At 45.3% G+C, this 25432-nt stretch overlaps 2 protein-coding genes across 3 annotated transcripts in view; one reads left to right on the top strand and one right to left on the bottom strand.

Moving 5' to 3' along the window:
* Window positions 1–21944, top strand: part of zdbf2 (zinc finger, DBF-type containing 2) — a 49808-nt gene extending 27864 nt beyond the window's left edge. For both annotated transcript variants that reach the window (XM_034179945.1, XM_034179940.1), the window contains 6 exons: window positions 224–472; window positions 506–734; window positions 965–1090; window positions 1932–2266; window positions 20709–20883; window positions 20979–21944. In XM_034179945.1, coding sequence (XP_034035836.1) covers window positions 224–472; window positions 506–734; window positions 965–1090; window positions 1932–2266; window positions 20709–20883; window positions 20979–21824 — 1960 coding nt within the window. In that variant the 3' untranslated portion in view covers window positions 21825–21944. The remainder of the gene's footprint in view (window positions 1–223; window positions 473–505; window positions 735–964; window positions 1091–1931; window positions 2267–20708; window positions 20884–20978) is intronic.
* Window positions 21945–21999: 55 nt separating this feature from the next.
* Window positions 22000–25432, bottom strand: part of dytn (dystrotelin) — a 114677-nt gene continuing 111244 nt past the window's right edge. Inside the window, exon 14 of the mRNA XM_034182528.1 lies at window positions 22000–22127. Coding sequence (XP_034038419.1) covers window positions 22021–22127 — 107 coding nt within the window. The 3' untranslated portion in view covers window positions 22000–22020. The remainder of the gene's footprint in view (window positions 22128–25432) is intronic.

Genomic DNA, 25432 nt, shown 5'->3' with positions numbered 1-25432 from the left:
GACCCAGGTGACCAAATCAAACGCAGCTACAGTGACCCCAGGTGAACAAATGAAACGCAGCTACAGTGACCCCAGGTGACCAAATGAAACACAGCTACAGTGACCCCAGGTGACCAAATGAAACACAGCTACAGTGACCCCAGGTGACCAAATCAAACACACCCACACAGCTACAGTGACCCCAGGTGACCAAATCAAACACACCCTTGTTTTCTGTGTCCAGGCCGTCGCACGCTGACCTCCCGTTAGTCTCCCTCCCTGTGTTCCCACGGGTGGAAGTGGATGAAGCCTGCTGGTCTAATGACGACAGCCCGTCTTTGGTTAGCCGAGAGGATGTCCACACCTCAGAAGACAGTTTTTGTCAGGTGGCCAATCAGGAGAAAGATTACAGCAGCTGCAGAAAATCAGCACAAAGACTCACTTGGGGAGGAAGTCATGTGAGGCTCTTTGCATCAGTTAGAGAACAGGAAGGACAACAATCCGCTGACACAGAGCACACACATGCACAAGCCCCGCCCACACCTGCACCAGCCCTGCCTCCCCAAGCAGAAGTCCCACCCTCTTTACACAAAAAAGCCCACAGGAAGACCAATCGGAGGAAAGCCAGCGACTCGTCTTCCTCGTGTGGTCGTGGACGGGCGTGGCTGAGCTGGCTGAAGGAGAGGAGGGAGGTCCAGAAGGAGCAGGTCTTCTCCCCAGAGGAAGTGGACTATCTGGACCAGGCCATAGACCAGGTCTGTTTAATCCCTCACAAATTAGCAAGGCGTTCTGTGTATGTGGGAGAGTGAGTGACTTAAGAATCAGGAAACATTCTCTGGTGACACCTTACAGATCTTTTTTTTTCTTTTTCTGACATGTAATGAACATGGCAGCCCTATAGGGGGCGCTAGCCCGAGAATAATATTGTCTGACCTTACTGCTATGACAACAGTCCTTCGTTTGTTTTTTCCTCACGTGTCTTCAGGTGATACAGAGATACTGTCATGGCCGCACTTCCACAACATGCCAGGAGGAGGAGACAGAAAGCTTCCAGTTCAGCCTGCCAGTTTCCCTGGAAACACAAAGCGATGACTGGGATTCACCTGTGCAGGTGGGCCGTTTGAGATTTGATGGTGTGATGTGACAGCAGAGGTGGCGGAACAACAGTCTGCTGTAAAGGTCTGCTTCCTGTCGTCTCAATGACAACAGTGGCTGATCTTGCTGTCTTTTTCTTTTTTAGTAGCAATCGAAATAGATGTTGGTGCGCAGCACGGCGCATCAGCTGATTTATCAGAGTGACTGATTCTTTGTGGCTATACGCTAGTATGACTATATGGTTATGACTCCCTCTGCATTAGTTATTTTCAGTATAAAAGACATCAGTGTCGGATTTGAACAGCGAACATTGGCGGCTTCAGTGAAATACAAAAGAGTGTAAATGAATGAATGAAGCTTGATATGTAGCAAGCAGACTGTCAAAATCACTCAAGGATTTGGTTTTGTATCGTGACTGGCAGCATTTTCACCCAGTGTGCAAAAAGATATATTTACATTTTGGACATTTATTATCCAGTGATCTACAATTTTCTTCATATACCACACTACTTTTCTGACCCAGAGACTTTTGTCAACACTTTTCTAGCATCAAAACATTTCATCCACATGAACAAATGTGTATTTTCAAAAAGATTTGAAGATTTTTCAAAAAATATATTTCATATTTTCAGGTTTAGCACCATATTATTTCTGTATACAGTGTCCTAGACAAATATGTGTCACATTTCCAGAAAGCTGGTATTGTTCTGAACATTTTGATATGCAACACATTATTTTCATATAAAGTACTTTAAAAGGGGAAGTACTGAAAATATGTTAAGATCAAGAAACTCCAGAGACTTCATAGGGTTAACTCGTCATCATCGTCCTAAAGCTGGTCCTTTGGCTTTTTCCAGATGGTTTTCCAGAGACCACTACCTGTCCAAGTGGGGAGGGACTGGAACAGTTTGATGGATGCTCAGGTGGACCTAGAGGAGCAGGAGTACTCAGACCAGCTGGACTCTGCCCTCTACAGCAGGCAGAAAGTAGGGGGCGGACTTAGGCAGCAGGACGGCTACAGGACTCTGCCCATAGAAAAAATACTGCCGACACCTGCACATATCCCTGAGTCCTTCAGGGGGAAGACCTGGACTCAGATCGAAAAGGAGGACGAGGAGAAGGTGGAGAAACTGGTCCAGCAGTTTAGAAGAGGAAGATTCATCTGCTACTTTGACAGCGAGTCTCTGTCCAGGTAATTCAGTTTTATTTACGCAACAGCAAGTCAAATGGACATTACCTCACGAGGGAGACTGAGACCAGCAAGTATTTGATCCACTGTCAGTTTTGCAAGTTGTCCCACCTACAAAGAATGGAGAGGTCTGTCATTTTTATCGTAGGTACACTTCAGCGGTGAGAGTCCGAATCTAAAAAACAAAATCAGAAAATCACATTGTGTGATTTTTAAATAATTAATTTGTATTTTATTGTATGAAGTATTTGATCAGTAGAAAAACAGACTTTAATATTTGCTACAGAAACCTTTGTTTGCAGTTCCAGAGGTCAGACGTTTCCTGTAGTTCTTGACTGAGTTTGTACACTGCATACATTTCTCCAGATCTTTCAGGTTTGGAGTTTCAGCTCCCTCCAAAGATTTTCTATTGAGTTCAGGTCTGGAGACTGGCCAGGTCACTCCAGGACCTTGAAATGCTTCTTACGGAGCCCCTCCTTAGTTGCCCTGGCTGTGTGTTTGGGGTCATTGTCATGCTGGAAGACCCAGCCATGACCCATCTTCAATGCTCTTACTGAGTGAAGGAGGTTGTTTGCCAAAATCGCACCATACATGACCCCATCCATTCTCCCTTCAATACAGTGCAGTCGTTCTGTCCCCTTTGCAGAAAAGCACACCCAGAGTATGATGTTTCCATCCCCATGCTTTCTTTTCTTTGGCTCCCTTCGTTTGTCTCACATCCAAGATCTTGTCTGTCACCCATGGTTTCTTTCTTTTATAATATTTTCCTAGGACTTCCTCTGCTGTTTCTTTTACCCATTGCTATTCCTGTCTTCACTCAGGAGTAGCAATGGGGCAAATTTTCTTCCGATCTTGGCTTCGAACTCTTCCACAATTGTTGGGTCTTGTGGTTTCTCAATGTTATACTTTGTTCTTGCGCCTTTTGGCTTTGTGATTCTCTTCAGCTGCATTTTCATGTTCGTAATGACCAGATCATGGTCACTTCCGATGTTTGTGCTTTAGAACGTGCTTGTCATTTCTTTGTTCACAGCTGACTTATATCTTCTCTGAATGAGGGTGTAATATATCTGATGGTGGTGGAGTCCGTTTGGTCAGTGCCAAGTTGACATTCTTGATTGTTTATGCTTTCTCAGGGTGTTTGCAACATCTTGAAGTTCACAAACTTCACGAACCGCAAACCTGTGTCATTTGATTTCTTGTTGGTTGATGTTCCTATGTTGTCCTTCCAGTCTGTTATTGCATCTGTGCCAATTCTTGCATTCCAGTCTCCTTGAATGAATAGTACACCACTTTTTGGAGTTGGCTGTAGAACTCCTCAACTTGGTCACCATCATAGTCTGTAGTGGGAGCATACACTTGGATCACCATGATGTTAAATGGGGAGGCTCTCAGTCGTTATCAGTCTGCTTGAAAGCGGTTGGTATCCAATCACGTAGCTCTTGTAATCCTTTTCCATTAAGAAACCAACCCTGTGTATGCATCTGTCTTTGTCTCCACTTTAGTAGAACATATGTTCTATTCCCAGTATGTTCTATTTGTAGTTCTCCATTTCATGGTATAGTTCTTTCATCTTTCCCACTTGATTCAGCGTTTGTACATTCCAAGTGGCTATTGCCATTTCCTTTCTGCTTCGTACATGTGTTCCCCAATTGTGGGAGCTATGGTTGGGGAGAAGATCAACATCCACACTAAGAAGCAACTGGTTGCTCAAATATCACAAGAAGGAAGCTACTGTTGCAGACTGAGCCAACCACCAGTGATACCTGAGCTGTGGATGAGGATCATGTCTAAATTAAATCAAATCAAATCAAATAAATTTTATTTATATAGTGCCAAATCACAACAAACAGTTGCCCCAAACAGTTGCCCCATTGTAAGGCAAAAGCCATACAATAATTACAGAAAAACCCCAACGGTCAAAACGACCCCCTGTGAGCAAGCACTTGGCGACAGTGGGAAGGAAAAACTCCCTTTTAACAGGAAGAAACCTTAAGCAGAACCAGGCTCAAGGAGGGGCAGTCTTCTGCTGGGACTGGTTGGGGCTGAGGGGAGAGAATCAGGAAAAAGACATGCTGTGGAAGAGAGCAGAGATCAATCACTAATGATTAAATGCAGAGTGGTGCATACAGAGCAAAAAGAGAAAGAAACACTCAAGAGCAGAGATCAATCACTAATGATTAAATGCAGAGTGGTGCATACAGAGCAAAAAGAGAAAGAAACACTCAGTGCATCATGGGAACCCCCCAGCAGTCTACGTCTGTAGCAGCATAACTAAGGGATGGTTCAGGGTCACCTGATCCAGCCCTAACTATAAGTTTTAGCAAAAAGGAAAGTTTTAAGCCTAATCTTAAAAGTAGAGAGGGTGTCTGTCTCCCTGATCCGAATTGGGAGCTGGTTCCAGAGGAGAGGAGCCTGAAAGCTGAAGGCTCTGCCTCCCATTCTACTCTTACAAACCCTAGGAACTACAAGTAAGCCTGCAGTCTGAGAGCGAAGTGCTCTATTGGGGTGATATGGTACTATGAGGTCCCTAAGATAAGATGGGACCTGATTATTCAAAACCTTATAAGTAAGAAGAAGAATTTTAAATTCTATTCTGGAATTAACAGGAAGCCAATGAAGAGAGGCCAATATGGGTGAGATATGCTCTCTCCTTCTAGTCCCCGTCAGTACTCTAGCTGCAGCATTTTGAATTAACTGAAGGCTTTTCAGGGAACTTTTAGGACAACCTGATAATAATGAATTACAATAGTCCTACCTAGAGGAAATAAATGCATGAATTAGTTTTTCAGCATCACACTGAGACAAGACCTTTCTAATTTTAGAGATATTGCGCAAATGCAAAAAAGCAGTCCTACATATTTGCTTAATATGCGCATTGAAGGGCATATCCTGATCAAAAATGACTCCAAGATTTCTCACAGTATTACTAGAGGTCAGGGTAATGCCATCCAGAGTAAGGATCTGGTTAGACACCATGTTTCTAAGATTTGTGGGGCCAAGTACAATAACTTCAGTTTGATCTGAATTTAAAAGCAGGAAATTAGAGGTCATCCATGTCTTTATGTCTGTAAGACATTCCTGCGGTTTAACTAATTGGTGTGTGTCCTCTGGCTTCATGGATAGATAAAGCTGGGTATCATCTGCGTAACAATGAAAATTTAAGCAATGCTTTCTAATAATACTGCCTAAGGGAAGCATGTATAAAGTGAATAAAATTGGTTCTAGCACAGAACCTTGTGGAACTCCATAATTAATCTTAGTCCGTGAAGAAGACTCCCCATTTACATGAACAAATTGTAATCTATTAGATAAATATGATTCAAACCACCGCAGCGCAGTGCCTTTAATACCTATGGCATGCTCTAATCTCTGTAATAAAATTTTATGGTCAACAGTATCAAAAGCTGCACTGAGGTCTAACAGGATGAGCACAGAGATGAGTCCACTGTCTGAGGCCATAAGAAGATCATTTGTAACCTTCACTAATGCTGTTTCTGTACTATGATGAATTCTAAAACCTGACTGAAACTCTTCAAATAGACCATTCCTCTGCAGATGATCAGTTAGCTGTTTTACAACTACCTTTTCAAGAATTTTTGAGAGAAAAGGAAGGTTGGAGATTGGCCTATAATTAGCTAAGATAGCTGGGTCAAGTGATGGCTTTTTAAGTAATGGTTTAATTACTGCCACCTTAAAAGCCTGTGGTACATAGCCAACTAATAAAGATAGATTGATCATATTTAAGATCGAAGCATTAACTAATGGTAGGTCTTCCTTGAGCAGCCTGGTAGGAATGGGGTCTAATAGACATGTTGATGGTTTGGAGGAAGTAACTAATGAAAACAACTCAGACAGAACAATCGGAGAGAAAGAGTCTAACCAAATACCAGCATTACTGAAAGCAGCCAAAGATAATGATATGTCTTTGGGATGGTTATGAGTAATTTTTTTCTCTAATAGTTAAAATTTTATTTGCAAAGAAAGTCATGAAATCATTACTAGTTAAAGTTAAAGGAATACTCGGCTCAATAGAGCTCTGACTCTTTGTCAGCCTGGCTACAGTGCTGAAAAGAAACCTGGGGTTGTTCTTATTTTCTTCAATTAGTGATGAGTAGTAAGATGACCTAGCTTTACGGAGGGCTTTTTTATAGAGCAGCAGACCCTTTTTCCAGGCTAAGTGAAGATCTTCTAAATTAGTGAGATGCCATTTCCTCTCCAACTTACGGGTTATCTGCTTTAAGCTGCAAGTTTGTGAGTTATACCACGGAGTCAGGCACTTCTGATTTAAGGCTCTTTTTCAGAGGAGCTACAGCATCCAAAGTTGTGGTCAATGAGGATGTAAAACTATTGACGAGATAATCTATTTCACTCACAGAGTTTAGGTAGCTACTCTGCACTGTGTTGGTATATGGCATTAGAGAACATAAAGAAGGAATCATATCCTTAAACGTAGTTACAGTGCTTTCCGAAAGACTTCTACTGTAATGAAACTTATTCCCCACTGCTGGGTAGTCCATTAAAGTAAATGTTATTAAGAAATGATCAGACAGAAGGGGGTTTTCAGGGAATACTGTTAAGTCTTCTTATCTGAGCTAAGCACTATGTCAGACAAAAGGTCTGAAAATTCACAGAGAAACTCACAGTAACGACCAGGTGGACGATAGATAACAACAAATAAAACTGGTTTTTGGGACTTCCAATTTGGATGGACAAGACTAAGAGTCAAGCTTTCAAATGAATTAAAGCTCTGTCTGGGTTTTGGATTAATTAATAAACTGGAGTGGAAGATTGCTGCTAATCCTCCCCCTCGGCCTGTGCTATGAGCATTCTGACAGTTAGTGTGACTCGGGGGTGTTGACTAATTTAAACTAACATATTCATCCTGCTGTAACCAGGTTTCTGTAAGGCAGAATAAATCAATATGTTGATAGTCTGTGGTGCAATTGAAGGTGCTATATTATTTTTTCTTTTTGAATTTTTATGCTTAAATAGATTTTTACTGGTTATTGGTGGTCTGGGAGCAGGCACCGTCTCTACGGGGATGGGGTAATGAGGGGATGGCAGGGGGAGAGAAGCTGCAGAGAGGTGTGTAAGACTACAACTCTGCTTCCTGGTCCCAACCCTGGATAGTCACGGTTTGGAGGGTTTAATAAAATTGGCCAGATTTCTAGAAATGAGAGCTGCTCCATCCAAAGTGGGATGGATGCCGTCTCTCCTGACAAGACCAGGTTTTCCCCAGAAGCTTTGCCAATTATCTATGAAGCCCACCTCATTTTTTGGACACCACTCAGACAGCCAGCAATTCAGGGAGAACATGCGGCTAAACATGTCACTCCCGGTCCGATTGGGGAGGGGCCCAGAGAAAACTACAGAGTCCGACATTGTTTTTGCAAAGTTACACAAAGTTACATTCATGGTACTATACAGCAAATATGTCTGAGGCAGTTCTCAAAAGCTGAGCGACTGTGCAAGAAGAAGATTAGTGAGGAAACCACCAAGACACCCATTCAACCCTGAAGGACTTCAGGATTCTGAATGGTTTCATAGGGTGGTGTCAGGTTTCAGAATGGGTCATACGGTGGCAGCAGGGTTTCAGAATGGTTTCATTCCATGGCAGGGTTCAGAATGGTTTTGTGTGTCGGTGGCAGGGTTCAGAATGGTTTCATTCCGTGGCAGGGTTCAGAATGGTTTCATTCCGTGGCAGGGTTCAGAATGGTTTCGTGCGGCGGCGGCAGGGTTCAGAATGGTTTCATTCCGTGGCAGGGTTCAGAATGGTTTCGTGCAGCAGGGTTCAGCCAGGCCTTTCAACTAACTCCTAACATTATCTCCCCAATCTAAATTGAAATCACCCATAATAATTAACTCTTTGTTACATTGTCTGAGGATTTCTGTAAGCTGATCATAAAATGTCTTGTTTGCAGAGGTGGGTCTGTACACTCCAATAATAGTAAAAGACATTTGCTGGGATAGAATAATTTTCATTCCAAAATATTCCAGTGTGTTAACAACTTTAAAAACAACCCTTTCACATTTAATGCCATTTCTTACATATATTAACACCCCTCCTCCCCGACCCACAGGTCTGTCCCGTCTAAAACACTGATAACCTGCCACCATAAATACATGAGAGGGAGTGGAGGACTGTTGCCACGTTTCAGAAATACAAAGAAAGTCCAGATTAGAGTCTGACAATTAATGAATTAACTGATCACTCTTTGCAACGATACTCCTGATGTTTAAATGTCCACCAAAAAGTTCTCTTGGTTTTAACTTAGGGTCCCAAAGGACCTTTGCATGATTGACAGTTTCAAAGGTTTTATTTATATAGTCCATGAGTTCGCTTAAATTCCCAACAAATAGCTGCGGTGTGTTATTAAAGTAATTACTCCCCATGTTGATCAGGTAAAGAACTATAACGGTGGAGCCACACAATAAAGGAGTCCGGTCGTTCACCTCCTCAGGAGAATTACTCGCTGGTGTCCTGCGCCTGTGGTGTGCCAACTCCAGGACCAGGATTTAGATGTACTTCTCCAGAGAGCAGGCGCAGCACAACACAAATTGATACCGATGTCTCACTGGACCACAAATCATTTCAATCTTACCAGAGTTTAAAAGTAGGAAGTTTCTAGACATCCAGCTTCTCACTGATGCAAAGCAATCTTCTAAGGATTTTATGTGAATGAGATTACCAGCAGTTATTAGCATGTATAACTTGGTATCATCAGCATAGCAGCGGAAGGTAATCCCACAATGCCACAATATGTGTCCAAGGGGTGCTATATAAAGGACGAAAAGCAGTGGACCTAAAACGGACCCCTGTGGAACCTCAAATTGCATATTACTAAGGTTAGAGGTAGTGTTACTGTACAAAACACAGTGAGAACGACTGGTCAAGTATGACGTCAACCATACAAGGGCACTCCCAGTAATCCCAAAATTATTTTTCAACCTCTCAAGTAGAATATGATGATCCACGGTATCAAATGCAGCACTGAGATCTAACAGCACCAGAACCGTAGTGGTGTCTGAATCCACTGCAAGCAGAAGATCATTCACCACTTTAGTGAGAGCCGTCTCTGTGGAATGATATTTTCTAAAAGCAGACTGCAGTGGCTCAGAGAGATTATTCTCAGTAAGATAGTCCACGAGCTGCTGTGAAACCACGTTTTTTCAGAATTTTAGAGCAAAATGATAGATTTGATATCGGCCGATAGTTTTTCAATACACTCGGGTCAAGATTAGGTTTCTTAAGTAATGGTTTAATCACTGCAGATTTGAAACATTTAGGAACAGATCCAGAAGTTAAGATTAATAATTTCCAGCACAGTCGGCCCAAGAGTGGACCACAGGTCCTTAAACAGTTTTGTTGGTATAGGATCAAATAAACAGGTTGTGCTTTTTGTAGATGTTACGAGTTTCGTCAGCACGCCGAGTGAGATACTATCAAATTCTGTAAATCTAGGCAATACCTCAGTAATGGCGCCCACCTCAAAATAGCAGGGTGTAGTGGCTGGGTTAAGGCATGCTGGGATATGTTTAACCTAATGTTGTCTATTTTAAGACCCAGGACCTCAGGGGGGTTGACAGTTGAACTGTTTGGATTTAGGTGTGGTTCCACAGTAGCATATATAAGATCCCTGGAAGTAGGTTTAGGTTTGAGACATTTCACTCGCGTTGTCGGTAGCAGACATGAAGTCTTTGCTATTGCTGGAACAACCATTGGGCCATCCTCAATTTCATCATCCAATGTAGTGACGGGTATTAAGCTTGCAAAGCATATCCCTCAATGATTTTTATGGACACGTCTATGGAAACAGGCCACAGTTTCATCTTGTTGAATTTCCCTCCCTGACAGATAAACTGCACTATCACCATAGTGGATTTTCTGCACTAATTTCCCCGCTACGCTAATGGATTCCACACCCACATTTGTCATAAGCCTTGCGGGGTCTCTAATCACCTACTCCGTGGCCTGCTGTAAAATTCTAATGTTACCCTCCCTATTGAGCTCTGTCTATGTTCACAGATAGTTTCATATGGCAATGTCAGGGTTCTGAATGGTTTCATACGGCGGCAGCAGGGTTCATAATGGTTTTGCAGGCTTCAGAATGGTTTCTTATGGCAACCGCAGATTTCAGAATGGTTTTGTACAGTTCGTAATGGTTTCATACGGCGTATCAGAGTTCGGAATGGTTTTATATGGGGGCGTCAGGTGTGCTGAAGGGACAGCTTTAGGAAAGGTAATTAAGGTGTTGAGTGGCAGAACTGCGCCCTCTGCTGGCTAAAAGGAGCCTCTGCAGAGTTGGTGGATGCAGCAGGTGGACACACGTCAGACTTTTCAGTTTGGGTTTCAGTATTATTGTTGCGGTTTCTGTCTGGAGTTTTGATAGTGTGCGTTCAGAGACCAGTAAGTGTAGAGTTTATGGTTATTTTTGGCTTCATGTTATTCCTCATAGTTTATATATGTTGATGGTTTGGCTAACCAGTTAGCTTGTTAATGCTAATAGTTGCTAACATTAAGAAGCCTCTCACATGTGCTCATATTCTTGGTTGTTGTAAATTAATCTGAATGCTTAATTCTTTATTTTCATTGGTTGTTTATGACTACCCCTTTCACATAGCTTCAGCAAGTCAACCATTCATTATCAGCAATAAAGAAGCTAAAAGGAGCATCTGGACTTGTGCATTCTTACCGATGCCCCCCAGCGGCCACAAGTGATCTAATCCAGTGTACCATACAGTCCTTACAATAAACTGCCATAACAAACATGACCCTTCGAGCCGGATCTAGTGTGGTTACAGAGGGATTACTCCAAGATGTTCCAGAATTAGCATAGCGCTCCCCAGCCATTAGATGCTCGGCCTCATCGTAGAACACAACCCCCGGCCTGGATGGAAGACTACGAAGTCTCCCGGCCGGGAGAGCAATGGCAGCCCTACCACAGTGTAGAAAGATCTTTAGAGAGACATGTCAGGATGACGCCTCTCACACTGCCATCGCTAGATGATGATGACTTTACGTCAGAGCATGGAGCAGCAGCCCTATATCCATATGAGTCTGATTATATGGAATCAGAGTTTCTGGCCCCAAGTAGGCCGGTCTCTTCCCAGCGGTTGCCCCCAAGAGAAACTCCCCCTGATGTTATGGAGACTCTGCACAGGTTGATGGAAGATAATCAGAGGTTACACCGGCAGATGAGAGACATGCACAGGAGACTTGACACCCATGTCCCTGTACGTGATTTACCACCCATACAACCACAACTCACCCTGCACTGTCCATCATCAGATGCACCTCAACAGCATAGTGGTCATCATCAGCCTGCAGGAGAAGAGGACAATTGGCCACCACCACCACCCCCTGTTGCAGATGAGGAGATCTACCAACCAGTACCACCATCACAGGACCCAGAAGCAGAACTGGTAATGTTGCTGAGCAATATGAGGTCAATACAGCAGGAGTAACCTTCCTTTCATCCACATCTACATTATCCAGCACCACAAGTGCAGACCCCAGAGTACTGTGTACCTTATACCCCACCAAGGGTTGAGTCCCTGCACAGCAAGCCATCACCCTTCCCCAACACGAGGTTATGTACCGTGGCCCCCAGCCTACAATCCCTTACTTCTCCAAAGGGGATTCAAGAGAATTTGCCAGGCTTAAAGTTGCACTCGACAATTTGTTGCCTGAGGGTGCTACAGAGCACTTTAAATACCAAATCCTGGTAGATCATCTGAAATACGAGGAGGCGTTGCTCATAGCGGACTCTTACACCAACTCACCACAACTGTATACTGACACCATGGCAATCCTCACTGAGCAGTATGGGCAACCACACCAGCTGGCTCTCAGGAAGATTGCTGAACTGATGGATGCCCCAAACATTGCACGTGGGGACACCCATGGATTCAAGCTGTTTGCTCTAAAGGTGAGAGCACTAGTTGGAATGCTAGACCAGCTTGGAGACAATGGCCAAACAGAGCTCCACTGTGGGTCACATGTGACAAGACTGTTGTGTAAGCTGCCACAGGACATGAGAGCAGAGTTCAAGAGATTCCTGTACCCCATACGGGTCACTATTCCCAGCCTCTTGCATTTTTCTGACTGGCTCAACTATGAGTTAAAGATCCAAGAGACGGTGTATGAGACATTGCCTAATGAACCTAAGGGCAGGGCTGGATGTAAGGGAGAACATTGGCGTGATCACAAGATGGGTAGGAGCACCAAACATCCTGCAAACTACCGATAAGGTTGATAATACATCAGTAGCAGAGAAACAGCCCTTGAGTATCAAGCCATCAGAGAAGACAGCACACTATCCTTATTGTAACAACACATATCACTTCCTTGACCGCTGTTCTAACTTTGCACAGCTAACTGTTGATCAAATAACTGCTTGGATTAAAATCAACAAAAGATGTTGGCGGTGTAGCCGCTCACACCAAGCTGCACAATGCCGCCTTAAGATTACATGTCAGAAGTGCAAAGGGAAACATCTTCAAGCTCTGCATGAAGTGAATGCAAAACCTGCAGCTGCAGATACATCCTGCCTTGTCAGTACCACCAACAAAGTCCTGTGCTTGGACAGACGGTCTGGGTGCAGTCAGGTCCTGCTTAAAGTGAGTAAGGTATTGCTGAGGAATGGTAATCATACCTTGGAGACATTCGCCATACTTGATGATGGATCTGAGCGGACTATCATTCTCCCTGCAGCAGCTCAGAGACTTAAGCTCACAGGTGAATCCGAGGATCTGCTCCTTAGGACTGTCCGTCAGGAAATGAGGACACTGCATGGGACTGCTGTGTCATTCTCCATATCCCCAGCTGACAGCCACAGAAGTCATTCTTGATACATAAAGCATTCACTTCAGATTAGCTGGGCCTAGCTGATCACACATACCCTGTGAAAGCTCTTCACAGAAAACATAAGCACTTAAAGGGTCTTCCCCTCCAGTCCTTCGATAAAGTGCAGCCCCTGTTGTTAATTGGGTCAGACTACCCCCACCTGATTACTCCAGTAGAACCTGTGCGCCTGGGACCACCTGGGGGACCAGCAGCAGTGAAAACTAGGTTGGGCTGGAAACTTTAGGGCCCAACCAAGCACATCAAACAGCAGCCAACTCAGGTGCAATGTCTGCATGTCTCAGTACACTCTCCCACTACTGACCTTCTGCAGAATGTTGAGAGACTGTGGCAGTTGGATGTTCACCCTTACAGAAGTGAGAAGCTTGTAACATGCTCCAGGCAGGATCAGGAGGCAGTCCACCTGTTGGAGACAAAGACTATACGTGTAGACGTAGAAGGGATCCAACGCTATGCCACGCCTCTCCTCAGGGTGCAGAACATGCCCCGGCTCTGCGCACCGAAGGAGGCTGTGTTAGCCAATCTCCACAGCACAGAGAGACATCTGCTATGAGACCCTCAAAGAACAACTGCATATTGCACAAAGATTACAAAGTTAGAGAAGGCTGGCTATGTAGTGATAGTACCAGAGGAGGAGTTGAACACATCAGCTGAGTCCTGGTTCATCCCTCGTCACATGGTGAGCCATAACGGGAAGAATAGAATTGTTTTCAGTTGTTCTTCTACATATAAGGGTGACAATCTCAATCAGTTGCTATTGCCTGGCCCCACCCTGAGCTCCAGTCTGATAGGTGTGTTGCTACGCTTCAGAGAGCACTCCATCGCTGTCAGCAGTAATATTCGGAGCATGTTTCATCAGGTGAGACTGCTTCCGGAGGATAGATCCCGCCTTCTCTTCCTGTGGCGAGAGCTCAAGACAGAGGAACCGCCCAGTATCTACACCTGGCAAGTTCTCACATTTGGCACCACATGCAGCCCCTGCTGTGCTACCTTTGCTCTTCAGAAGCATGTGTTTGATCATAGCCAGCCAGATGAGGATGTTTGAGTAGCCATTGAAAGGTAATTTTATGTTGATAACTGCCTTCAGAGCCTCTCTTCTATTGATGAAGCCCGGCACCTAGTCAACAAACTGACTTCCCTTCTGGCGACAGGGGGATTTGAGCTACGCCAGTGGGCCAGTAACACTCCTGATGTCATCAGCCACCTACCAAAGGAAGCCAGGTCCGAAAGCAGTGAGTTATGGATCAGTGAGACAGACGCTGATCCACAAGAGCTCACCTTAGGACTCCGCTGGCTCTGCAACTCAGATACCTTGAGGTATAAATACCAAATGCAGGATCAGCCAGTACCTACCGTGAGGAACATTTACAGAGTCCTGGCTTGCCTATATGACCTCCTAGGCTTCATTGTTCCCTTCACAACACGAGCTAAGGTATTGGTACAGCAGTTGTGGGTCAAAGAAAGAGAGTGGGATGACCCATCACTCCCAGCAGATGTGCTGAATGCTTAATTCCTTATTTTCATTGGTTGTTTATGGCTACAGTTAATCATATACACACTGTTCTGGTAACTGGTTCCTTTTATTCTCTGTTACAGAACCACACATACACACACCCCTTTCACATAGCTTCAGCAAATCAGCCATTCATTATCAGCAATAAAGAAGCTAAAAGGAGCATCTGGACTTGTGCATTCTTACCGATGCCCCCCAGCGGCCACAAGTGATCTAATCCAGTGTACCATACAGTCCTTACAATAAACTGCCATAACAAACATGACCCTTCGAGCCGGATCTAGTGTGGTTACAGAGGGATTACTCCAAGATGTTCCAGAATTAGCATAGCGCTCCCCAGCCATTAGATGCTCGGCCTCATCGTAGAACACAACCCCCGGCCTGGATGGAAGACTACGAAGTCTCCCGGCCGGGAGAGCAATGGCAGCCCTACCACAGTGTAGAAAGATCTTTAGAGAGACATGTCAGGATGACGCCTCTCACACTGCCATCGCTAGATGATGATGACTTTACGTCAGAGCATGGAGCAGCAGCCCTATATCCATATGAGTCTGATTATATGGAATCAGAGTTTCTGGCCCCAAGTAGGCCGGTCTCTTCCCAGCGGTTGCCCCCAAGAGAAACTCCCCCTGATGTTATGGAGACTCTGCACAGGTTGATGGAAGATAATCAGAGGTTACACCGGCAGATGAGAGACATGCACAGGAGACTTGACACCCATGTCCCTGTACGTGATTACCACCCATACAACCACAACTCACCCTGCACTGTCCATCATCAGATGCACCTCAACAGCATAGTGGTCATCATCAGCCTGCAGGAGAAGAGGACAATTGGCCACCACCACCACCCCCTGTTGCAGATGAGGAGATCTACCAACCAGTACCACCATCACAGGACCCAGAAGCAGAACTGGTAATGTTGCTGAGCAATATGAGGTCAATACAGCAGGAGTAACCTTCCTTTCATCCACATCTACATTATCCAGCACCACAAGTGCAGACCCCAGAGTACTGTGTACCTTATACCCCACCAAGGGTTGAGTCCCTGCACAGCAAGCCATCACCCTTCCCCAACACGAGGTTATGTACCGTGGCCCCCAGCCTACAATCCCTTACTTCTCCAAAGGGGATTCAAGAGAATTTGCCAGGCTTAAAGTTGCACTCGACAATTTGTTGCCTGAGGGTGCTACAGAGCACTTTAAATACCAAATCCTGGTAGATCATCTGAAATACGAGGAGGCGTTGCTCATAGCGGACTCTTACACCAACTCACCACAACTGTATACTGACACCATGGCAATCCTCACTGAGCAGTATGGGCAACCACACCAGCTGGCTCTCAGGAAGATTGCTGAACTGATGGATGCCCCAAACATTGCACGTGGGGACACCCATGGATTCAAGCTGTTTGCTCTAAAGGTGAGAGCACTAGTTGGAATGCTAGACCAGCTTGGAGACAATGGCCAAACAGAGCTCCACTGTGGGTCACATGTGACAAGACTGTTGTGTAAGCTGCCACAGGACATGAGAGCAGAGTTCAAGAGATTCCTGTACCCCATACGGGTCACTATTCCCAGCCTCTTGCATTTTTCTGACTGGCTCAACTATGAGTTAAAGATCCAAGAGACGGTGTATGAGACATTGCCTAATGAACCTAAGGGCAGGGCTGGATGTAAGGGAGAACATTGGCGTGATCACAAGATGGGTAGGAGCACCAAACATCCTGCAAACTACCGATAAGGTTGATAATACATCAGTAGCAGAGAAACAGCCCTTGAGTATCAAGCCATCAGAGAAGACAGCACACTATCCTTATTGTAACAACACATATCACTTCCTTGACCGCTGTTCTAACTTTGCACAGCTAACTGTTGATCAAATAACTGCTTGGATTAAAATCAACAAAAGATGTTGGCGGTGTAGCCGCTCACACCAAGCTGCACAATGCCGCCTTAAGATTACATGTCAGAAGTGCAAAGGGAAACATCTTCAAGCTCTGCATGAAGTGAATGCAAAACCTGCAGCTGCAGATACATCCTGCCTTGTCAGTACCACCAACAAAGTCCTGTGCTTGGACAGACGGTCTGGGTGCAGTCAGGTCCTGCTTAAAGTGAGTAAGGTATTGCTGAGGAATGGTAATCATACCTTGGAGACATTCGCCATACTTGATGATGGATCTGAGCGGACTATCATTCTCCCTGCAGCAGCTCAGAGACTTAAGCTCACAGGTGAATCCGAGGATCTGCTCCTTAGGACTGTCCGTCAGGAAATGAGGACACTGCATGGGACTGCTGTGTCATTCTCCATATCCCCAGCTGACAGCCACAGAAGTCATTCTTGATACATAAAGCATTCACTTCAGATTAGCTGGGCCTAGCTGATCACACATACCCTGTGAAGCTCTTCACAGAAAACATAGCACTTAAAGGGTCTTCCCCTCCAGTCCTTCGATAAAGTGCAGCCCCTGTTGTTAATTGGGTCAGACTACCCCCACCTGATTACTCCAGTAGAACCTGTGCGCCTGGGACCACCTGGGGGACCAGCAGCAGTGAAAACTAGGTTGGGCTGGAAACTTTAGGGCCCAACCAAGCACATCAAACAGCAGCCAACTCAGGTGCAATGTCTGCATGTCTCAGTACACTCTCCCACTACTGACCTTCTGCAGAATGTTGAGAGACTGTGGCAGTTGGATGTTCACCCTTACAGAAGTGAGAAGCTTGTAACATGCTCCAGGCAGGATCAGGAGGCAGTCCACCTGTTGGAGACAAAGACTATACGTGTAGACGTAGAAGGGATCCAACGCTATGCCACGCCTCTCCTCAGGGTGCAGAACATGCCCCGGCTCTGCGCACCGAAGGAGGCTGTGTTAGCCAATCTCCACAGCACAGAGAGACATCTGCTATGAGACCCTCAAAGAACAACTGCATATTGCACAAAGATTACAAAGTTAGAGAAGGCTGGCTATGTAGTGATAGTACCAGAGGAGGAGTTGAACACATCAGCTGAGTCCTGGTTCATCCCTCGTCACATGGTGAGCCATAACGGAAGAATAGAATTGTTTTCAGTTGTTCTTCTACATATAAGGGTGACAATCTCAATCAGTTGCTATTGCCTGGCCCCACCCTGAGCTCCAGTCTGATAGGTGTGTTGCTACGCTTCAGAGAGCACTCCATCGCTGTCAGCAGTAATATTCGGAGCATGTTTCATCAGGTGAGACTGCTTCCGGAGGATAGATCCCGCCTTCTCTTCCTGTGGCGAGAGCTCAAGACAGAGGAACCGCCCAGTATCTACACCTGGCAAGTTCTCACATTTGGCACCACATGCAGCCCCTGCTGTGCTACCTTTGCTCTTCAGAAGCATGTGTTTGATCATAGCCAGCCAGATGAGGATGTTTGAGTAGCCATTGAAAGGTAATTTTATGTTGATAACTGCCTTCAGAGCCTCTCTTCTATTGATGAAGCCCGGCACCTAGTCAACAAACTGACTTCCCTTCTGGCGACAGGGGGATTTGAGCTACGCCAGTGGGCCAGTAACACTCCTGATGTCATCAGCCACCTACCAAAGGAAGCCAGGTCCGAAAGCAGTGAGTTATGGATCAGTGAGACAGACGCTGATCCACAAGAGCTCACCTTAGGACTCCGCTGGCTCTGCAACTCAGATACCTTGAGGTATAAATACCAAATGCAGGATCAGCCAGTACCTACCGTGAGGAACATTTACAGAGTCCTGGCTTGCCTATATGACCTCCTAGGCTTCATTGTTCCCTTCACAACACGAGCTAAGGTATTGGTACAGCAGTTGTGGGTCAAAGAAAGAGAGTGGGATGACCCATCACTCCCAGCAGATGTGCTGAATGCTTAATTCCTTATTTTCATTGGTTGTTTATGGCTACAGTTAATCATATACACACTGTTCTGGTAACTGGTTCCTTTTATTCTCTGTTACAGAACCACACATACACACACCCCTTTCACATAGCTTCAGCAAATCAGCCATTCATTATCAGCAATAAAGAAGCTAAAAGGAGCATCTGGACTTGTGCATTCTTACCGATGCCCCCCAGCGGCCACAAGTGATCTAATCCAGTGTACCATACAGTCCTTACAATAAACTGCCATAACATCAGGGTTCGGAATGGTTTCATATGGCGACGTCAGGGTTCGGAATGGTTTCATATGGCGACGTCAGGGTTCGGAATGGTTTCGTATGGTGACATCAGGGTTTGGAATGGTTTCGTATGGTGACGTCAGGGTTCGGAATGGTTTTGTATGGCGGTGCCAGGGTTCGGAATGGTTTCGTATGGAGGTGCCAGGGTTCGGAATGGTTTCGTATGGAGGTGCCAGGGTTCGGAATGTTTTCGTATGGAGGCGCCAGGGTTCGGAATGGTTTTGTATGGCGACGCCAGGGTTCGGAATGGTTTTGTATGGCGGCGTCAGGGCTCGGAATGTTTTCGTATGGCGGCATCAGGGCTCGGAATGTTTTCGTATGGTGGCGTCAGGGCTCGGAATGTTTTCATATGGCGGCGTCAGGGCTCGGAATGTTTTCATATGGCGGCGTCAGGGCTCGGAATGTTTTCGTATGGCTGCGCCAGGGTTTGGAATGGTTTCAGTGTGCTTCATGAAGAACTGTTTGTGTTTCAGTGGAATATTACTTGTGCAGTTACAGATGAATCTGTCCATCACGACAAGAATGCTGAAGGGCACAAAACACCCTGTCGTCTCAAGAGATGGACAGACGCCTGCCCCTATATTATAAAAATAAAAATTCTACAACTACAAGAAGAATGTTTCAGACATTAAGGGGAAAAGTTCCCCCTTTGTTTCCACTCGGGAGTGCCACAGCATACCTGAGGTGGATCTGCAGGTTGATTTGGCACAAGTTTTACACCACATGTGCTTCTGGACACAACTCCATGTTACAGGAAGAACGGCTGCTTGGCCACCACCCCGCACAAAGTGACAAGAAAAAAACCTGCTCATATTGTGAGAATCAAACTAACGATGGGTCGTCTTTTTCCCATAATGCAGAGTTCTGAGTGGATTACAAAATATTTAATTTATGGGCACCAAATTAAGACAAATTGTCAAATATAACAAACCATTTCTGTTGTGTGGGCCGCTGAAGAGGAGGTACTGCTGGCCCACCACCACCAGAGGGCGCCCTGCCTGGAGTGCGGGCTCCAGGCACCAGAGGGCGCCGCCGCCTCACGTGAGCAGCTACGGTGACAGCTGTCACCCATCACCTGAGACAGCTGACGGCAATCATCAGTGGGGTATATCAGCAGGACGGCACCTCCACCTCATTGCCGAGATATCGTTTCTACCAGAGAGGTAACGTATCGAAGCTACGGAGTGTATCTTTTTGGATTTGTGCTTAGTTTGTGGATTACTGTTCCAACGAGAGGTGGAGGTAACTTCCCTGCTGTTCGGAGTCCTGGGTGCAAACGCGCCCCCATCTAACTGTCCTTTGTTCCTCGCCAGCAGTACCAGGTCCGACACGCGGAGGCAGTGGCCACCTGGGAGTTCGGGACTTGGCGGCTCCAGTATTCCCGGGATCCTGTGGCGGAGGAAGCCGTGTGGTTCCGGTCTTACCTTGGAGAGGCGTCTCCTATCTTCGAGCCTGCCCACACGACACTTTTGTGAATTGACTGTTGTCCATTGCTGTGATTGGTTGTATTCGTTGTGCACATTCACAACAGTAAAGCTTGTTATTTTGACTTACTCCATTGTCCGTTCATTTGCGCCCCCTGTTGTGGGTCCGTGTTCCTACACTTTCCCAACACATTTCTGTATGTATGACTGCTGTAATTATTCATTTTGAAAATTACAACTTTTGTCTCATCGCAACTTAACTTTATTATTTAAAAGGAGGAACCACACTTTGCCTAAATACGGGGTGCATTCAAAAAATATCAGATCTTATTTTATGCCACAGAAACAAATGAAGCATGTGAGTTGTGGTTGGAGGTGTCAGTAACCTTCCTGCACAACAATGAACTCATATTTAAAAAGTAAAGCAGATTTTGATGTCCACTCTTATTTTGTTCTGCCGCTTCACTTTCTGAAGGTACGGGAGAAGGAGCCAAAAGCTGAAGGGGTGTGGTGAGGAGGAGGTGGAGCCTGATGCTGGCATCCTTCCCTTATTGGATGATGATGATGATGATGATGATGAAGCTGACCCTGTGTCCATCAGGAGGGTGGGGAGGAGGAGGCGGGCCTTCAGAGTGGCGTCCAGGTGTCAGGTTGTTTTTTTCACCCTCTGACTTTAGCTGTCAATGAATCTTTGATCAGTAATGGATCAAAGTGAGTTTCCTGTGGTATTCTCTCACTTTTCCAGGTGGTCAGGGTGAGTCACGGCACTCAGACTCCACAGCGGGCCCTCCCTGGGATCTGTCAGTCTGCTTCACAGGCCACGTCCACAAGTGTCCTTCCAGCCAATCAGGATCCACTGACTCCCGAGGTGCACAGCGCCCTCACCTGGCAGTGCCTCCCCCCGTCCTACTCCCACATCATCACTCCCCTCCAGACTCACACACCTCTCATCTATCTCCTCTGTTCCCCCACCAGTCCCGCCTCCAAACTCATGCCATCATCAAGGTCCGCCTCCAAGCGCTGCAGGAAGAAGAAGAGGCCAGTGCAGCAGGATATTCAGGGGTTAAAGGTCAAATACAAACGGCTTCCTTTCAGGTTCTATGATCCAAGCACCAACCGGATCCTGAAGAACGCTCCTAAAGGACTCCTGTGGCGCTGCAGCTCCGCTGTAACGCCGCCACCGCCCTGTGTCCGACAGCTGTTCCGAAGTCTGAGTCCGGACCTGAACGCAGAACAGCCCGCCTCAGGCTCACCCAGGGTCAAATTTCAAAGGTCATCTGTCACCACAGTTGATAAGGACTCGGTGCACGCTGCCAAACAGGAACCGCCCCGGAGGCGGGGCAGGACTTCTGACATGGCCCCTCCCCCAGTGCACACAACCAGCAGGTTGGGGCGAGGGGGGAGGGAGGGGCCAAGGGAGAGGACAGGCCCGTCGGCGTACAAAAGAGGACGCAGGCAGGCAGGACACAGCAGGAAACTCCCACGCTCCACCTCAGCTCCTCCCACCAAACCCCTCCCACATGCTACCAGCAGGAAGAGGAGGAGGAGGGGGAGGCGGGGCCGCACCTGCTGTGGAACAGGTCAAAGGTAGCAACAGACAACAAGATGCCTTCAGCGTCTCTGAGACGAACAAAAAGCTTGTCTGGACAGATGAGGTCAGAGGTCAGACCCCCTTGCCTTTTCCTGGTTTTTATATTTCCATTTCATATGTTCACAGCAATTGAAACAGATTGTTTTAAGACTTTATTTAAATTCATGTTCACACAGTAAATAAAAAGGACAAAACACTACAGTGTCACATGGTTAGTGTGTGTTCTGACAGTGTCCACTAGGTGGCGTATGGAGTCTCCCACTGTGTGAGCAGCCTTCAGAAGCTCCGCCTTCATCCTGTTACCTGGAGACAGACATCACATTCGGCAAATTATCTAAAAAAGATCAACTGAGTGTTCATCTTTCAGATTCTAACCAGCAGGGGGCGCTGTAGATCTGTCCAGCAAACACCATTTTTTCTGAGTGAACCTGAGACTTTGATCCGTCTTTCTGTGTCTTACCTAATAAATAAATTAGATTTTATTTATCAGCTCACAAAATGTTTCAGCTGGTCCAGAGAATGAGGAGACGTTCAAACACACGAGGTTCAGAAGTGCTGGACAAGCATCATGTGACATCAGCGCAGCATAAGATGTGATTTTAAAAGATGACTTGATGAGAGGACACGACTCCAGGATGGATGAATCCTCATCCTGAAGACGACGACGACCACCGGCCGTCCAATACTCCATACGGATCACAACAACCATACATTTATGTTCTTAATCCTGTTTATTTGAATAATTTTATTGAAATACTTTCATAAGTTATAGTGTGTGTTGGTGTGTATCTCATCTTTTTTAATACTTTAGTTATACTGTTTTGTGTGTGTGGTATTAGTATTTTATTTTGCACATTTTCACCTTTTCTTTGTCTTTAAACTGACATCGCACCCTACATGTTTGTGTGATAAGATTAAGAACCGAGGAGCCTTCATCGTTTTCATATTGATGGCTTCCATCACCCGAACAGACCTGATCTTAAAGCCAGAACCCCAAACGGACTCAGTTATGTCTGAGCTTTAAAAAAATACTAAATGGACTGTATTTACAGTAGTGTTCACAATAATAGTGCTATGTGACTAAAAAGATTAATCCAGGTTTTGAGTATATTTCTTATTGTTACATGGGAAACAAGGTACCAGTAGATTCAGTAGATTCTCACAAATCCAACAAGACCAAGCATTCATGATATGCACACTCTTAAGACTATGAAATTGGTCTATTAGTAAAAAAAAGTAGAAAAGGGGGTGTTCACAATAATAGTAGCATCTGCTGTTGACGCTACAAACTCAAAACTATTATGTTCAAACTGCTTTTTTATCAATCCTGTGAATCACTAAACTAGTATTTAGTTGTATAACCACAGTTTTTCATGATTTCTTCACATCTGCGAGGCATTAATTTTTTTGGTTTGGAACCAAGATTTTGCTTGTTTACTAGTGTGCTTGGGGTCATTGTCTTGTTGAAACACCCATTTCAAGGGCATGTCCTCTTCAGCATAAGGCAACATGACCTCTTCAAGTATTTTGACATATCCAAACTGATCCATGATACCTGGTATGTGATATATAGGCCCAACACCATAGTAGGAGAAACATGCCCATATCATGATGCTTCACTGTCTTCACTGTGAACTGTGGCTTGAATTCAGAGTTTGGGGGTCGTCTCACAAACTGTCTGCGGCCCTTGGACCCAAAAAGAACAATTTTACTCTCATCAGTCCACAAAATATTCCTCCATTTCTCTTTAGGCCAGTTGATGTGTTCTTTGGCAAATTGTAACCTCTTCTGCACATGTCTTTTATTTAACAGAGGGACTCTGCGGGGGATTCTTGCAAATAAATTAGCTTCACACAGGCGTCTTCTAACTGTCACAGCACTTACAGGTAACTCCAGACTGTCTTTGATCATCCTGGAGCTGATCAATGGGTGAGCCTTTGCCATTCTGGTTATTCTTCTATCCATTTTGATGGTTGTTTTCCGTTTTCTTCCACGCGTCTTTTTTTTTTGTCCATTTTAAAGCATTGGAGATCATTGTAGATGAACAGCCTATAATTTTTTTGCACCTGCGTATAAGTTTTCCCCTCTCCAATCAACTTTTTAATCAAACTATGCTGTTCTTCTGAACAATGTCTTGAACGTCCCATTTTCCTCAGGCTTTCAAAGAGAAAAGCATGTTCAACAGGTGCTGGCTTCATCCTTAAATAGGGGACACCTGATTCACACCTGTTTGTTCCACAAAATTGATGAACTCACTGACTGAATGCCACACTACTATTATTGTGAACACCCCTTTTCTACTTTTTTTTTTTTTACTAATAGCCCAATTTCATAGCCTTAAGAGTGTGCATATCATGAATGCTTGGTCTTGTTGGATTTGTGAGAATCTACTGGTACCTTGTTTCCCATGTAACAATAAGAAATATACTCAAAACCTGGATTAATCTTTTTAGACACATAGCACTACTATTATTCTGAAAACTACTGTATGTAGCGCTTTTCCATCTGCATCAGATGCTCAAAGCGCTTTTACAAATATGCCTCACATTCACACAAACACACTGATGTCAGGATAATGCTTCACATCCCGCTTTATTTTTGCAGAAAAGTTAGTTATTTTTATGCAACTCAGCAATTCCACTTAGTCCCATAGTAAAACTGATTAAACATTTTAGTTGGCAAAAATATCTACTGTAATTTCCGGACTACAGAGCACACTTGAACACAAGCCACACCCACCAATTCTAAAAAGAATAAAGAAAATGTCCATAAATAGGCCGCATTTGTCAATAAGCTGGGGGTCTCCACGTTGTAACATGAGATATTTACACAGAAAGATGTTAGATGGAAACGTTTAATTAAATACGTACCGTAAATGAATCATCAGCGCATCCAGCGCGAGTGCGGTGTCACACAGCATCTCTGCTTCACATGGACAGCTGAGCAATTAAATTTTTTTTTCTTTGTGGATCATGAGGTTATGTCATGGCATGCAGCCTGGATCGGCTGGTGTCTGTGGTAAACAAGATGAGGTGCTGTGACTTTTTCAACTTGTAGCGCAAAGACAGAGACCTGTGGGGAAGACGGAGAGAAGGCTCCGCTGACTGATGTGACGTGGCGCAACTGTAGCACAAAAGTGCCAGAGGGACTGCAAGGTGAAGTAAACATCAAAGATACTTTGCCACAAGCTGCGACTGCAGGAGCGACTCTGAAAATGGTGATGCAGGTCGTCATCTGAGATGGTATTCCTTGGAGCCACATTTTTGGAAACCCTTCCGCGTCGTCAGTAGGCATCTCAGGTTCACAGGTGTTTCGCTCCTTAATCTGTACACCACGCCTGAGTGGGGCAGCGAAGACTGACTAGGCTTCACCTGCGGAAGAGTTCCAGCTGTGGTCTCTCTTTAGGCACAGCCATCCTGAGCTGGACTCAGCTGCCACAGCTGTATCCCTGGTGGCTTTCTTCACCTGTTGAGGGTCCAGGCACAACTGGAGGAAGAGGCGCACTGACTTTGCAGGAAACCTACGGCAGCCAATGTCAATAGGAAAGATGGTTGCATGTCATCCATTTATAACAGCTTCATCGATCACGTCCTGGTACTTGGCTAGCT

This window comes from Thalassophryne amazonica, chromosome 1 (genome assembly GCF_902500255.1).
Source record: "Thalassophryne amazonica chromosome 1, fThaAma1.1, whole genome shotgun sequence".
In the NCBI taxonomy this organism is placed as follows: Eukaryota; Metazoa; Chordata; class Actinopteri; order Batrachoidiformes; family Batrachoididae; genus Thalassophryne; species Thalassophryne amazonica.
Note: the sequence above shows the minus strand (reverse complement) of the source record. Positions and strands in the feature narration are given on the sequence as shown.